The following is a 12,809-nucleotide window of genomic DNA, read 5'->3' on the forward strand; positions in this document are numbered from 1 at the left end:
CAAAACGTATTTATTCTTGTAAGAGTTGTTGCAGTATCTTAGTATATTTTGAACTTTTTTCCTTTTTTTTTTTTTTTTTTAAAGTCTTGGAAAAATTAGAAACTTTATAAAAAAAACCCAAAAACTTTGAATTTATTGGGGTTTTATGCTTGGTAGTATATCTTTTACTGTGACTGTTTTTTTTCTTGAGTCTTTGTCAGTTTTTCAAGATAGGTTTGTTTCATTTGCCAGGTGGCACATAGAGGATTTCCCTTTTCTTTTGTGCAATCTTTTTATTTTGTTTTGTTCTTACAACTACGAAAGTCCATGGTGTCAGGATAGTAATGTCTACTGTTTTCTTTCTATTACCCCTGACAATATTGCAGAGGTCAGGTTTGCAAGGTAATGAAGCTCAAAACCAAACCACTCTCACTTCTGTCCTTGAGCTCATGTTACTTGTTTAATTGCCTACAGTGGCACAGGAGTGGACTTGCAAGGTTTCTTTCAAGCCTCTTTTTCTTTAAATGAGGCTCCTTCACATTCTTGAATGAAGTGTTACTGGAATGCATCGTGGATGTTGACAGTATTGCAACAGAAAGAAAACCCAGTCAAACAGTCAAAACTCTCTCTGCGTAAATTTTTATTTGTGTTGAACCAGTAATAGGGGAGAAAAAGGAGACAAAATAATAACAGGTAAATAGGTGGTTTTCCACAGGTGTTTATCCTGACTGCCAGCTTCTCTTCCTACAACATATTTGATATGTTGCGAATTTAATGAAAACCTAGAAATTTTGACAAGCTATGCACCTTTGTTGTTTTTCCAAACAAAAGAACATCCGAATGACTTTATTTACATGTAATTCTGCATGTTAGCTGCTGATTGCATGCTGATTTACAGTAAATAAAGGTAAATAGGGGTCACTGAGTTGTGTTTTATACATCACAGTGGTACTGTTCTTGCATGGTATTTATCTTGCATGACAATGGAATATGTTTGTATTAGTCTATGTATAACATGTCTTGTGATTTATGCATGCTGCACTAATCTCTGTGTTAAATCTGTCCCCTCTTTATTCAGAGCATGCTGTCTAGGTCCTTTAATTCCAATTATGCTGCAGTTAGCAGCTTTCAGTATGGCAGCTCTAGGGATCTGCATGGCAGCCAGGGTAGTGTTGCCTTGAGTGTTGCAGACGGAAGAGGTTCTGGTGTGCACATTTTTCGAGTGAGTACCTACAGGAGGCTATTGCAATATATAGAGGGGGAGAGAACAAACTGTGAGAGATGTCCTTAAACTGCTAGAGTTACCCTTTTACATATAGACAAAACTTTCAATAAAAAGAAAATAATTTATGTGCTGGAATTTTTTTATAGGCATTAAATGAAAGACTTTGCTTTCACTTAATATGCCTTAAACTTTTGGCAAGGCTCTTCAATTTAATGCCATGAAGTTGAGTTTTCTAATTGGCTTTTATAGATGGATGAACATATGTAAAACTGTCTGGTTTTGTTGTGTGTATGTGAACAAGAGATTACGATTCTGAATTTAACTTCTGTTGATAAAGGTTTGAACAAAATCTTTTTATGCTTTTTCCTCCCCAAACAAATTCTGATGGTGTAAACTGTACTATAAGATAGTTTAAGCGCTCAAAAAAATCAATACTTAAGTTTGTAAGAAAATGTGAGGAAATGACTCCTCAACTCTGAGCATCCTGAGTGATGCTATGGTAGTGAGCACAGTGAGCAGCATAAAGTCAACAGAAGACTCTTTTAACCACATGAATCCTTGAATAGGCAGTCCTTTAGTATTTGTTGACTTTTCTTAGCAGTTTATTAGTGATCAAAGACATCTCTGCAGTTGCTAGGTTTTGTAAATATCCATCAATGTTTTATGGGCGTGTTGTCTTGACTAGTAAGATTTTCTACATAAACAATGTACTAGTTAATCAAAGAAGATAAAGACTAGTAAAGCTCTTAAAATGTTTTATTCTGGGCTTCTTATGAGAATTTTTTAGTTTGAATTATATGAAGACAGTCATCTTTACTGCACCATTCTGTTTAAAGCATCCTCAGGCTTCTACTCCAGGAGACCAATGCCAGGATGACGTATTCATTTCAGGACAGCAGAATTACTCATCTGCCACACTTAGTCTCAAAGATGTTCCTCCAGACAGCATGAAGAAAATAGCTGTGCAGGTAATTATCTACATGACACCATGGGTAGGATATATTTATTATTACTTTTAAGGCTGTATTTTTTTGTTATTTGTAGAAACGTATGCTGGGATAGCAGCTGGAACTGGGGCTTCTTTAAAATGTAATACTCAAGTGTTGAAGGTGGCATAAATGAAATAGCATCCTCTTTTTGGAAGACAAAATAGTTAACTATATGAAGGGGGATAGTTCTCGGTTTTCTTCAGCAGGGGTTTTGAAAGAAGAAATTTCCAGCAAAAGACATAATAGCAAGTGGAAATTGTGATATGGCAGATGATTTCAGGAGAGCAATCTGAAGCTAATGAAACCCTTTAAAGAACAAACTTGAAATCTGTTGTGATGAAATTGTGATGATAAACTAGAATTTGTAGATGTTCTGTGTTCATCTCTAAGGACCATGTATATAGACAGGACTTACTACAATGTTTGTAAATTATTACGATGCAGCAATTGGTTTTGTTTTTATAACTTCAGTGATTTCAGTTGCGTTTCTACAGACATTGAATATTGGGAATTTTCATAGCTGTTGATACATGTTGCCTGTGTAAACTCTACCTCTGGCAGTGCAACAAAAAATAGTTTTCCTGTCGTGCTTTAAATTTTCAGAAAAGACAGTAGAAAATTGTGTAAATTGAATACATCTGATCTGTAAATAAGCTAAGAAATGTATATATACACACATGACCATTTCTCAGAATCCCTTTGACATGAAAAGACTCGTACAAGAATAGATTCCAATGTGCATCCATTCACATACCATGGTTAAAGGTTGAAATTTGCAGACTTCAGTTCTTTATAATATTGAGAGACTGTTTTAATATCCTTGTATCCTATCACTAATGGGATAATGGTGGCATATAGAAAAAAAAAATCTGTAACTCAAGCCTGTAGTGTTTTTGGAATGTGGGAATTGTATGGGTGAATGAGTGACTACTTAAGCTAGGTAAGAGTGCGAGGTATACAGGCGAGGAGAGAAAAGGCTGCCTATCTCAATGCAGAGCTGAACAGTGACTGAAGCTTCAGTAAGAAATGTTGTCATCTCCAGCATCATTCCTAGTGATGTTGTTTGAATGCACCAAATTCCTTGACAGTTGTTTACCTTACTGCTGTTTGTCGTCATTATACCTATCAAATCAGTGAAAGATAAGTTAACAAAAGAATAACATTTATTGGAAATATCAGTACAGTTTTGGTATTAAAATCTTGAGTCTGTATGTGAATTTACTCAGGTGTTCTTGCAAAGTGGTGACCAAAAGATGCTTGAAGAGCATATGATTTCGGTCAGCTAGTTGTGTGGGATTTTTATTTTGTGTGTGCTCTGCTGGGAATTGTTACGAAATCTCTGCATTTTATGCGATAGAAGTGCTAAGTATGATGGTATCCACCAAACGTCAATACTGTCAGTTGCACTGCTAGAAAATAATGGTTGGAATAACTCAGTGAAACAAGTGACTGTCTAGTCAACTAGACAAAGACTGTCTAGTTGATTCTAAGAGATTAGCACTCAAAGTAGCTTTGTTTTTCAGATAACGTTCACAGGAGGTCAGAGCTGATGACTGTAAAGAAAATTGACTATAATTGTACATGATCCAGAAGAGCAGTTTTAGTAATGTTTTTAAAAGCAGTAAAGTATGAGAAATATTTAAATAATAAAGGAAGAATTGAGGATTGCTGCTTATAAAATGTATGACATAGAGTATTCATGTTTTATTCAGATTCCTTTGACAAACGGACAAATGTGCCAGCCTCAAAGACCTCAGGCAAACTACAGCCAAGTCCATCATCTCCCTCCTCAGTCATCAGTAGCAAGACATCCATCTAGAGAGCAATTAATTGATTATCTGATGTTGAAAGTTGCCCACCAACCTCCCTATACCCAGTCCCAGTGTTCTCCCAGACAAGGGCACGAGTTGGCAAAGCAAGAGGTAAGAATAGCGTCTAACTTGGCAGTATGACATCTGTCTGTCAGCGGCAGGGAATGGTTAGATTGCTTTTGTTTATTACCATTACTTGGTAGATGGTGACAGAAATTATATGGGAATTTATCTCCAGCAGAAGACAGCATTATCTCAGTGCAATTCTACTGCTGAAATCACACATTCCTTCTTATTTTGAGCTCTTTTTACTTTTTATGTGAACATTTTAAGAGAGAATTATGGTAGTTTTTTAACAGAATGTACTAGAAACTGAACGTTACTTTTTACTGAGCTAGTAATTTCTTCATCAACTGCATTTATTGTTGACTGACTCACTATTTATCTAGTAACTGAAAAAATACAAAGTAGCAGTACAACTTAGAGTACTTTGCATCTGTTCATCGCTATCCAGAATAGTTCAAAAACTTGGAAATGTCGAAGTGAACATCCATAAACAAAAGCCAGGATGAAAAAAGTGTGAGCATCTGATGAATGCCTGATAACTATCAGTTTTATTTATGGTAGACAGATGTGGGTAAGAAATTCTTATACAACTTGATGGCTCTTTCATTGTGGCAGCCTTCTTTCTGCCCTTGGACACAGGATGTTTCCTCTGTATTGTTTCAGGTTTTTTGAGAAAATATTGAGACCTACATTTTCATTCTTTGCTAGAATGAGAATGTCCACTTCTTGGGTAAAATAAGTTCTTTAGTTAACTGTTCTGGCAAGAGATAGAGGAGACGGTGTTGGCTACATAGAACTTAAGAGTAAAAGTAGGAACAAGGTTTGTTTTTAAAATTCAGCTAGAGGTAGCAAAGAAATAGGAGGAACAAATTCTTTCAGAGGAACATGTATATTTGCGAAGGGCATTAAATTCATTTACGTAATATCAAAGTATCTCTGAATTTAAAGCCCATGTGAACTATGATTATTGTAATAGTGATATTGGAGTAAAACCTATGTACAATGATACATGATGCTGTTGTATTGGAATCTTGTTCTGAATTAATTATGATATATAATACTTTCTTGATCTGTGATAAATGCTTTTTTGAGTTTTTTTCTTTTTAAAGCTTTTGTTCACCTGAATTTCTTAGTAATAATTTCATTACAGCAGCTTTGAATGCAGATTTTCTGCCAGTTCATCTAACTTTGATTTTAACTACTCAGATTCGAGTGAGAATTGACAAGGATCCAGAACTTGGATTTAGTATATCAGGAGGAGTTGGTGGCAGAGGAAATCCATTCAGACCTGAAGATGATGTGAGTATTTAATACTAATGCATCTTAAAATCATTTGATTAGTAATGTTTCTGGTGTTTAGGAAAGGGGGGAAAAAACCTGTATGTATTCCCCAAACAACTAAACTCCAGGACTGGAGGGGAGAAAATTAAGGACAAATGAAACCAAGGTGGTAGGTGACAACAGTGGTCACGTGACAACACAGAAGATTATTCTAGCTGAGTGGTTCTTCCACAGTTACGGGTATCAGTCCAGCAGATTTGAGATAGTGAATTATGGATTTTACAGTAAGGAAGCCTCTTAACAGAAAACATGATTTAGCCTACAGCCTTATTTCTGGTGGCTGATAATTCATCTTGACATATACATCTGCCAAATTAAACAAGGCAGATCAGAATTTGCTCTTCAGTACTCTTTTAAAGGCGGTTCTCCTGGATTCTGTATCAGAAAAGGAAGGCAGTCACAAAAGCCAGTAGACCTGTAGAATAATATTGCATATTCTTCTACTCAGGATGGAAAATTGAAAAAATGTTTTGAATCACATCCATTTCATGCTACTCTACTATTCATGAAATAAGTTGTCAAAAATGTTTTCCACCTCTGTTTTTCAAGGGTATATTTGTAACCAGAGTGCAACCAGAAGGACCAGCATCTAAGTTGTTGCAGCCCGGAGATAAAATAATTCAGGTACTGTGGTCATCTAATTAACTAGCTGAAATAATATATTAGTTCATTTTCAGTTTGCACCTTTTCTAAGAGCAGAATGTTTAATTTTTAGATAAGATTACCAGTTTATTTTCCAGAAGCATTCTTATATTCTGGGGTGATGCTTTTAATTTTCTTCCGTTCAGCATTAGGATAGGTGATACAGGCAGAAGCATTAATCAGTTGGATCATTTTTTCAAACTTTTAAAGACAAAAAAGCAGGCTTATTGTCATTCAAGATGGAGTGTGAGCATTTCATTAGGCTTTACTGTCATTCAGTTATCTAACTTGTAGTCATTCACATGCAGTGTTCTGAATCATGTGTTGTCTGACCACCAGCAGTTGCCCTTCCCCAGCCCCTCTCCCCAGCTGCACCTTGCTGTTACATCCCCCTCCATCCTTTGCTGCCTCTCCCGCAGCTGCCTGGCTGGACATGCACAAACAGTGGCAGAAGCTGCCTCTTGGCTTATCTGGCTGGTCACAGCATGGACCTCCTGGCTGCCCTGTCTGCTGCAGGCGAGCCAAGTAGGTTGCGTCAGGAGCCATGGCTTCTGGGCTGCAGCTGTGCAGTTCTTTTCTATAGGAATTTAGTACCTTTCAGACCTCTTCTGTATCAGATTTGTTTGAAGTTGTCCAACGAGCTCATAAGCTATTTGGGGGAGGGGTCAGGGAAACGGACAATGGGATTATATACGCCTTGCTTTCTTAGGGAAATGGGCTAACAGGACATTTTGAACAGTGCTGTAGCCACCCTTAAAGTTGCAGAGCTTGTTAAAAATTTTTAATTATTCACTACGTTAATGGTTTGAGAATATTGATAGAGTTGACTGCTGCGTTTCAGTTTTCTAAAAACAAACAAACAAAAAACCCAACAAAAACCCCACTGATATATCAATTAAACCATGATATCCTGTGAACAGCTTTGTAAAACAAAGCCAAGTTGAAAACATAGCCTAATCCTTCGAATGAAAGATAAAGCCAAAAAGCACACAAGAAAACTAAACTGAGATCAAGTTGTTCCAACTAAAAGATGGTTTGATTTTGAGCATGGTAAATAATTCTGTGGTTGTTCTCATTGGGGTGAGAAAGGTCCTATTTCTCTTACTGATGTAGATGAATTTAAGGGATGGAGATAACCCTCCAATACACCACACAGGAACAAGAAGCACATTAAACCTTTGAAAATACTGGTAGCATATTTCTTTCATATTTATAGAGTGGAACATGTGTGAAAAGTGACTTCTTTTTTTTAATGGTTTATTCCTGTCTTTATGGAATGTCATTTGTCTGTTTGACATTTATAATGAAGTTTCCTTTTGTCATGTTGGCACTGCTTCTGTTTTCCATTTTGTTTAATGAGGAATTCATAGTTTGAAAAAGAGCTGAAGGAGAATTTGCATTTGCATCCTTAGACCGTTACAGGCTGTTTCATTTCTCATAACTAATTTTTTTTGTGTAATAGCATGTTCTTTATACCTGTGATAATCCCAGTGATGACGTAATGACAGTCCCACTCTGTCTTGTTGCTGCTTAGGCAACTTACGCAATTTTTAACTGAACATTGTCTGTCCCAAAATGACTTTGCTATGCTTGATTTTGAAACTTTCTCTGTAAAACATGCATTAGGCATGCATATTACAATGCATGTCTAATACATATGTCTAATGAAAATATTGTACATGACCAGTGACTAGGTAATTGCATGGGAGTCTTCAGATACTGTTGCATACTAGGTTAAGGCTAGGACATTCTGTATAGGTGATGATTTGGAAGGGCTGTTGCCACTTTTGCTCTCTGAACAGTGTGTGTATAAATCTTTCCCTGCCATCCGAGGCAGATTTAGAAACCACTGCCTTTACAACAAAGGATTCAGCTGGTGGCAACAGCAAGTGTTTGGTGATAGGATAAGGAACCTCAGCTCCAAAATGGCACAGCTGGGGCGCAGAGCACATGACCATGGAATCGTAGAATATCTACCTGAAACTAAACCATATGACTAAGACCATTGTCCAGATGCTCCTTGAACTGTGACAGGCTTGGTGCTGTGATCACTTCCCTGGCGAGCCTGATCCAGTGACTGGCCACCCTTCCTGAGACGGTGACTGGTCACTGACCAGTTCTCTCTGTTGCCACGTAAGTGTCAGTAGCTCAGGGAGAAAGGTGGGACGCACAGCTGGAAGCAGTAACAGTTTAAACTGGGTGAATCTGTCATTCTGCCAGATTTTGCCACCCAGACCGAACAAGAACTTGGAGTAGTACACCCTAAGATGTTGAACCATAGCCACGTTTTCCCTGCCTTTTGTGGGCCACTGAGGACTGCTTGTGTTTGCCAAGCCAAATCTGTCCCAAGAATGACAATGTTGTTTTAGAGTAATAAGAAAATTCAAGCTGGGGGTGACCTCGGGAGGTGTCAGTGCTCCCAGTGCCATCAGTGTTTTTTGTTAAAACTTCAGTAGTTTTAATTTATCACAAATGCCATTTCTAATAATCTTGTATTTAAACTGGGATGTATCATTTGTCTTGCATTTGGGTTTTTTTGGCATGGCTATATTAAGGCTAATGAATTAAATGTCTGATGTTAATGGCTTAAAGTTGTTTTCAATTTCGTTTTTTTGCAATACCTTTGGGGCAAAATTCTTCCAAGGCTAACGCAGTAGTTAATTTCTTGTAACATACAGGTACATGTTCAACTGACATCAACAATGGAATCTGCAAATCTGCAGTGTTTTATTATCTGTGTTTATGTAGAATTTGGCTATTTTAAACCTTAAAGCTTAAATGAGAAACTAAGATTATATATGAGACATGTTTCACTAACATGGCATATGAGACTGTCATTTTCAGTTTTAAATATTTCTTTTTAGGCTAATGGATACAGCTTCATCAATATCGATCACGGACAAGCAGTCTCTTTGCTAAAGACTTTTCAGAATGCAGTGGAACTCGTCATTGTGCGAGAAGTTTCTTCATAATTTCTTCATAATTTCTTCATTAATACTGTGGATATGGGGAGAAAAGCCAGCACGATTCACTGAAGGACTTATGGGAAAATGAGTATTTTGCCTATTTTTATACATGAAAGGACCTTGAAAAGAATTACGATCAAAATTTCTACATCAAATACTGAACTTGTGGTTAAAGGGGAAAAAAACCACTGTATGGAACATACAGGAAATCATTTTGGAAATGCGTATGGTGAATAAACTCGGTTTTAAGCATTATAGCAATCTAAGGATCACTCCTCCAAGAACAAACCTGTGGTTTTTTTTTGTACAGATGGTAGGTTTATTTTTGGATAATTCATACGCATTACTAAACTTCGTGCAAGGTTTTGCAAGCCTCGGTTGTAGCCAGTGGACAGATGGCAGGGCTGTCTGTCCTGTAGCTGTTTATTGCCTTTATTTTTATTCACCAGATATTAATGTGTTATGCCGAAACCACTTCTGTAGATACAGATGGGGATATGAAGTGTTGTTGGCTTTGCTATGTGCACATTGTATAGATGAATGGGTAGATGAAAGGTGGTGCTGGTTGGACAGAATAAAGGTCAGGTGAAACAAATATCTGCTATCTAAATCTGGAATCAGGAAAGAAGAAAAAGTGCTTAGTTCTGGAGTATACATCTACCAATAGAAAATGCAATAAAAGCTTACGGTGTTTTTTAGGAAGACTGTAACTACAAATTTGTGATATTCTACAGCATCTGTTCTTAATGTAGTCACTGAATATTCATTTGCCACATGTGATTCATGTTTAGTTGAGTTTTCTTGCATACCTAATTTTTTCAACTGTACTGTGGAAATGTGCCCAGAGGTTTTTCTCTGCTGTGGAAATCCCCAATTTTGTGCGAATGGCAATACTTTTATCTTTTAAAAAGTACTCCATTCTAACCTTCTAGATTTTAAAAATGAAACTGAAATGGCCAGTTTTTAAGGTTGTTGCCTGTAATACATATTTAAACACACACCAAGTAGATGATCCAGGAAGGGTTATGAAAGACATCTCGATTTTGTTTGGCCTTCGCATTGCCTTGTTACTAAAAAAGGAAACCATACACATGGAGCTAGGTAACCAAAGCAAGTTAGTGAAACTTTGAATGGTGATGGAGAATTGCTGTGGTGAGATGGAGAGCAAAAGGCGGGTGTACTTACAACCCACCAGTTTGTAATGATCTTTTTTAAAGGGCTGTTCCTACAGGTAACATTAAATGTGAACTAGACACTTCAGAGTCATTAAAGGGTTTCTAACTATATTAATGTAATAGTGATTTACCACAGGCTGCCTTTGTTCCTTATTACTGTATAAAATATTCAATTATGCTTCTATTAATTTTTTTTTACCAGAAACATTAACTTTATTTTTCTTTCTCCTTTGTAATTGAATAGAGACTACATAGTCTACAGTGGTAATTAATACACGGTTGTTATGGACCAGGGAAAAGTGCCATAGAAGACCAATAACTGTTTTTGATCAGGGCTAATGATTAGCTCATCATTGGAGCAATATTCAGTTATTGCAGTTCTTTTTTTTTTTTTTTATGTACAAGTTGGTAGTTTGAGACAGGTATAATTTGCTTTTTTCAACCCATGTGTACAAAAGTAAATGCTTTTAATAAAGCTAGCAAAACCACCAGCCTTCTTTAGTTTGGGGACAATGAGCTGGAAGAGAGAGGAATTATACATAGCTAGCGGTAATAAACAGGCAGTACTTTTTGAGTAAGCGAGCTCCAATATTATTGCACTTCTTTCAAAGATGTTAACTATTGCTTGTTGTACTGTGTATAGTTCTAATAATTTTAATTGAAACCCTTTAACAACTCTTTGTATATTGTAATTCTTTTCCGTTGATTTTCAGTAATATTTACATAGAGAATGATTTTTTTGATATATTAGCAGAAATGTGCTGTATTTTGATAAAATTCACTTATTTTCTGTGTGCTTTTAATCTTTGGAGAAAAGAGTGAGAAACATGGCTATATAATGGCAGGCTTCAGTGTTCCCTAAGATGTGTTTTGTTTAGTTTCTATTTTTTTATTGAAAATGCGAAACATTCACATCACATGTTCATTGCTTTCAGTCATTTTTATCATACACTGTCTTTTAAAGGGGATTCATACAGTCAAGTCCTAAATTACCTTGACCTTCTACATAACCTGTATCTTTGGGAAGGGAAAAGTTCAAAAAGCAGAACTGATTCTTTATTGATCTTGGACTGACTTTGTATACATTTTGCAGCACATTTAAATATATAACTGAGGAATTATACTGTATTGTGTTTTGCTTTAATGGTAACAAAGTTTGAAACATTGTTGTGTCACTTAATTTTCAGATGTATCACAGGAAAATTCTACCAAAAACTGTTTGGCTGTGGTAGAACCATAGAAGTAGAGATTTACAGCAAGAAGTTCAGCACTTCTTGTGGAAAATACTTGGCCAAAGCTTGTCTTCAGTAAATTAGCAAATTAACCATCTAATAAAACATTGATTATGCTGATTTTACTCAGTATATGTTGGAATTTTCAGTGGCTTGAAATGTGTTTGTTCCTTCAGTGTCTGTGTGTAAAGATAAACACATGTCAAACTAGATGATTTTGGAGACAGTGGGAGAAAGATGTCTCCTGAGCTAGTCCAGCCAGGATTCCGCAGAAGGAGACACAATATCAGCACTTTTCATTTCGGATGCATCTTAAACTACATTTTGAATAGAATAAAATCCATCAGCAGCCTAAGTTACTCAGCATGGCAGTAAGTTGATGCAAACTCTGTTAATTCTTTCTATTCTTAATAGTTCATTAAAGAATCAGTTCAACTGATGTAATGAAAAGACGAAGTCTCCCACATATTTATTATGTAAATATTTTTTAGTTTCTTTTTTGGACTGGAGTTTAAAAAAAAGTGTATATACTTGAAAGCATTCTATGAACACAAACATAGCAATAAACAACACACAGAATCAAACCTTCACGATTATTTTGATTTTGTTTAGAAATACTCCCTTGTCAACAGCTACAAAATGTTTCTATTGATCAGCATTTATTCAACATTCCAAATTTTTGTATATAATTAGACTGTTTCTGAAATAACACATGGAGAATAGGTAATAAACTAACGCTCTTTAAAGCTGTGTGTAATTGACTTATTTAAGTTCTAGGAAGTTCTCGGGAACACCATTTTATTCTCCTGTAGTTTCTGTCGACTTTAGTACTCTATCAATACACTTTAGTAAAGTCTTATCTGTGTTTCTGGCTCTGTGCATCTCAGTGCTCAGAGGTCTGCTCTGGGTGATTTCATTGCAATTCACAATGAAGAAATACTTTTGTGAATAACCCAGTCTTGCAAAGAAATCAGCTAGGGCAGCCAGTGGCTTTTCTCCTGAAGAGATGAGTGGTCTTTGTGTCATGCAAATTCAGTAGTTTCAATAGCGGAAGGGAGTGACTGAGCCAAGCGAGGAGCACAGTTAAAACGAAGAGTGTCTTGACAGTGCTCTGGTGAGATATACAAGGGTAGTTACGTGGTAAAGAAAGTGAAGGGCAGGCACAGAATTTCACAGGAGAGGTAAATGCAGGCTTACATCCAGTTTTCTTGGAAACCACCTGACAAGGTAGTGACACAAACCATTTAGTGTTTTTCCTTGTAGATGTGGATCTGGCATATCAATATCATTGCTTGACTTCCTTTTTCCTTTACACAGAAAACTGCTTCTAATTATAACAGCTTACAGCCCCGATGACCCTGGAGTATTGGGCCCTTCCTTATT

The 12,809-nt window shown here is 36.5% G+C and overlaps 1 protein-coding gene across 2 annotated transcripts in view; it reads left to right on the forward strand.

Annotated features, from left to right (window-relative positions):
* ERBIN (erbb2 interacting protein) overlaps positions 1 to 12,172 on the forward strand; it is a 100,503-nt gene extending 88,331 nt beyond the window's left edge. For both annotated transcript variants that reach the window (XM_086629564.1, XM_086629565.1), the window contains exons 22-27: positions 1,058 to 1,201; positions 2,041 to 2,172; positions 3,906 to 4,115; positions 5,277 to 5,369; positions 5,961 to 6,035; positions 8,918 to 12,172. In XM_086629564.1, coding sequence (XP_086485690.1) covers positions 1,058 to 1,201; positions 2,041 to 2,172; positions 3,906 to 4,115; positions 5,277 to 5,369; positions 5,961 to 6,035; positions 8,918 to 9,025 — 762 coding nt within the window. In that variant the 3' untranslated portion in view covers positions 9,026 to 12,172. The remainder of the gene's footprint in view (positions 1 to 1,057; positions 1,202 to 2,040; positions 2,173 to 3,905; positions 4,116 to 5,276; positions 5,370 to 5,960; positions 6,036 to 8,917) is intronic.
* Positions 12,173 to 12,809: the final 637 nt, after the last annotated feature.

Source organism: Tauraco erythrolophus, chromosome Z (genome assembly GCF_009769465.1).
Source record: "Tauraco erythrolophus isolate bTauEry1 chromosome Z, bTauEry1.pri, whole genome shotgun sequence".
Classification (NCBI taxonomy): domain Eukaryota; kingdom Metazoa; phylum Chordata; class Aves; order Musophagiformes; family Musophagidae; genus Tauraco; species Tauraco erythrolophus.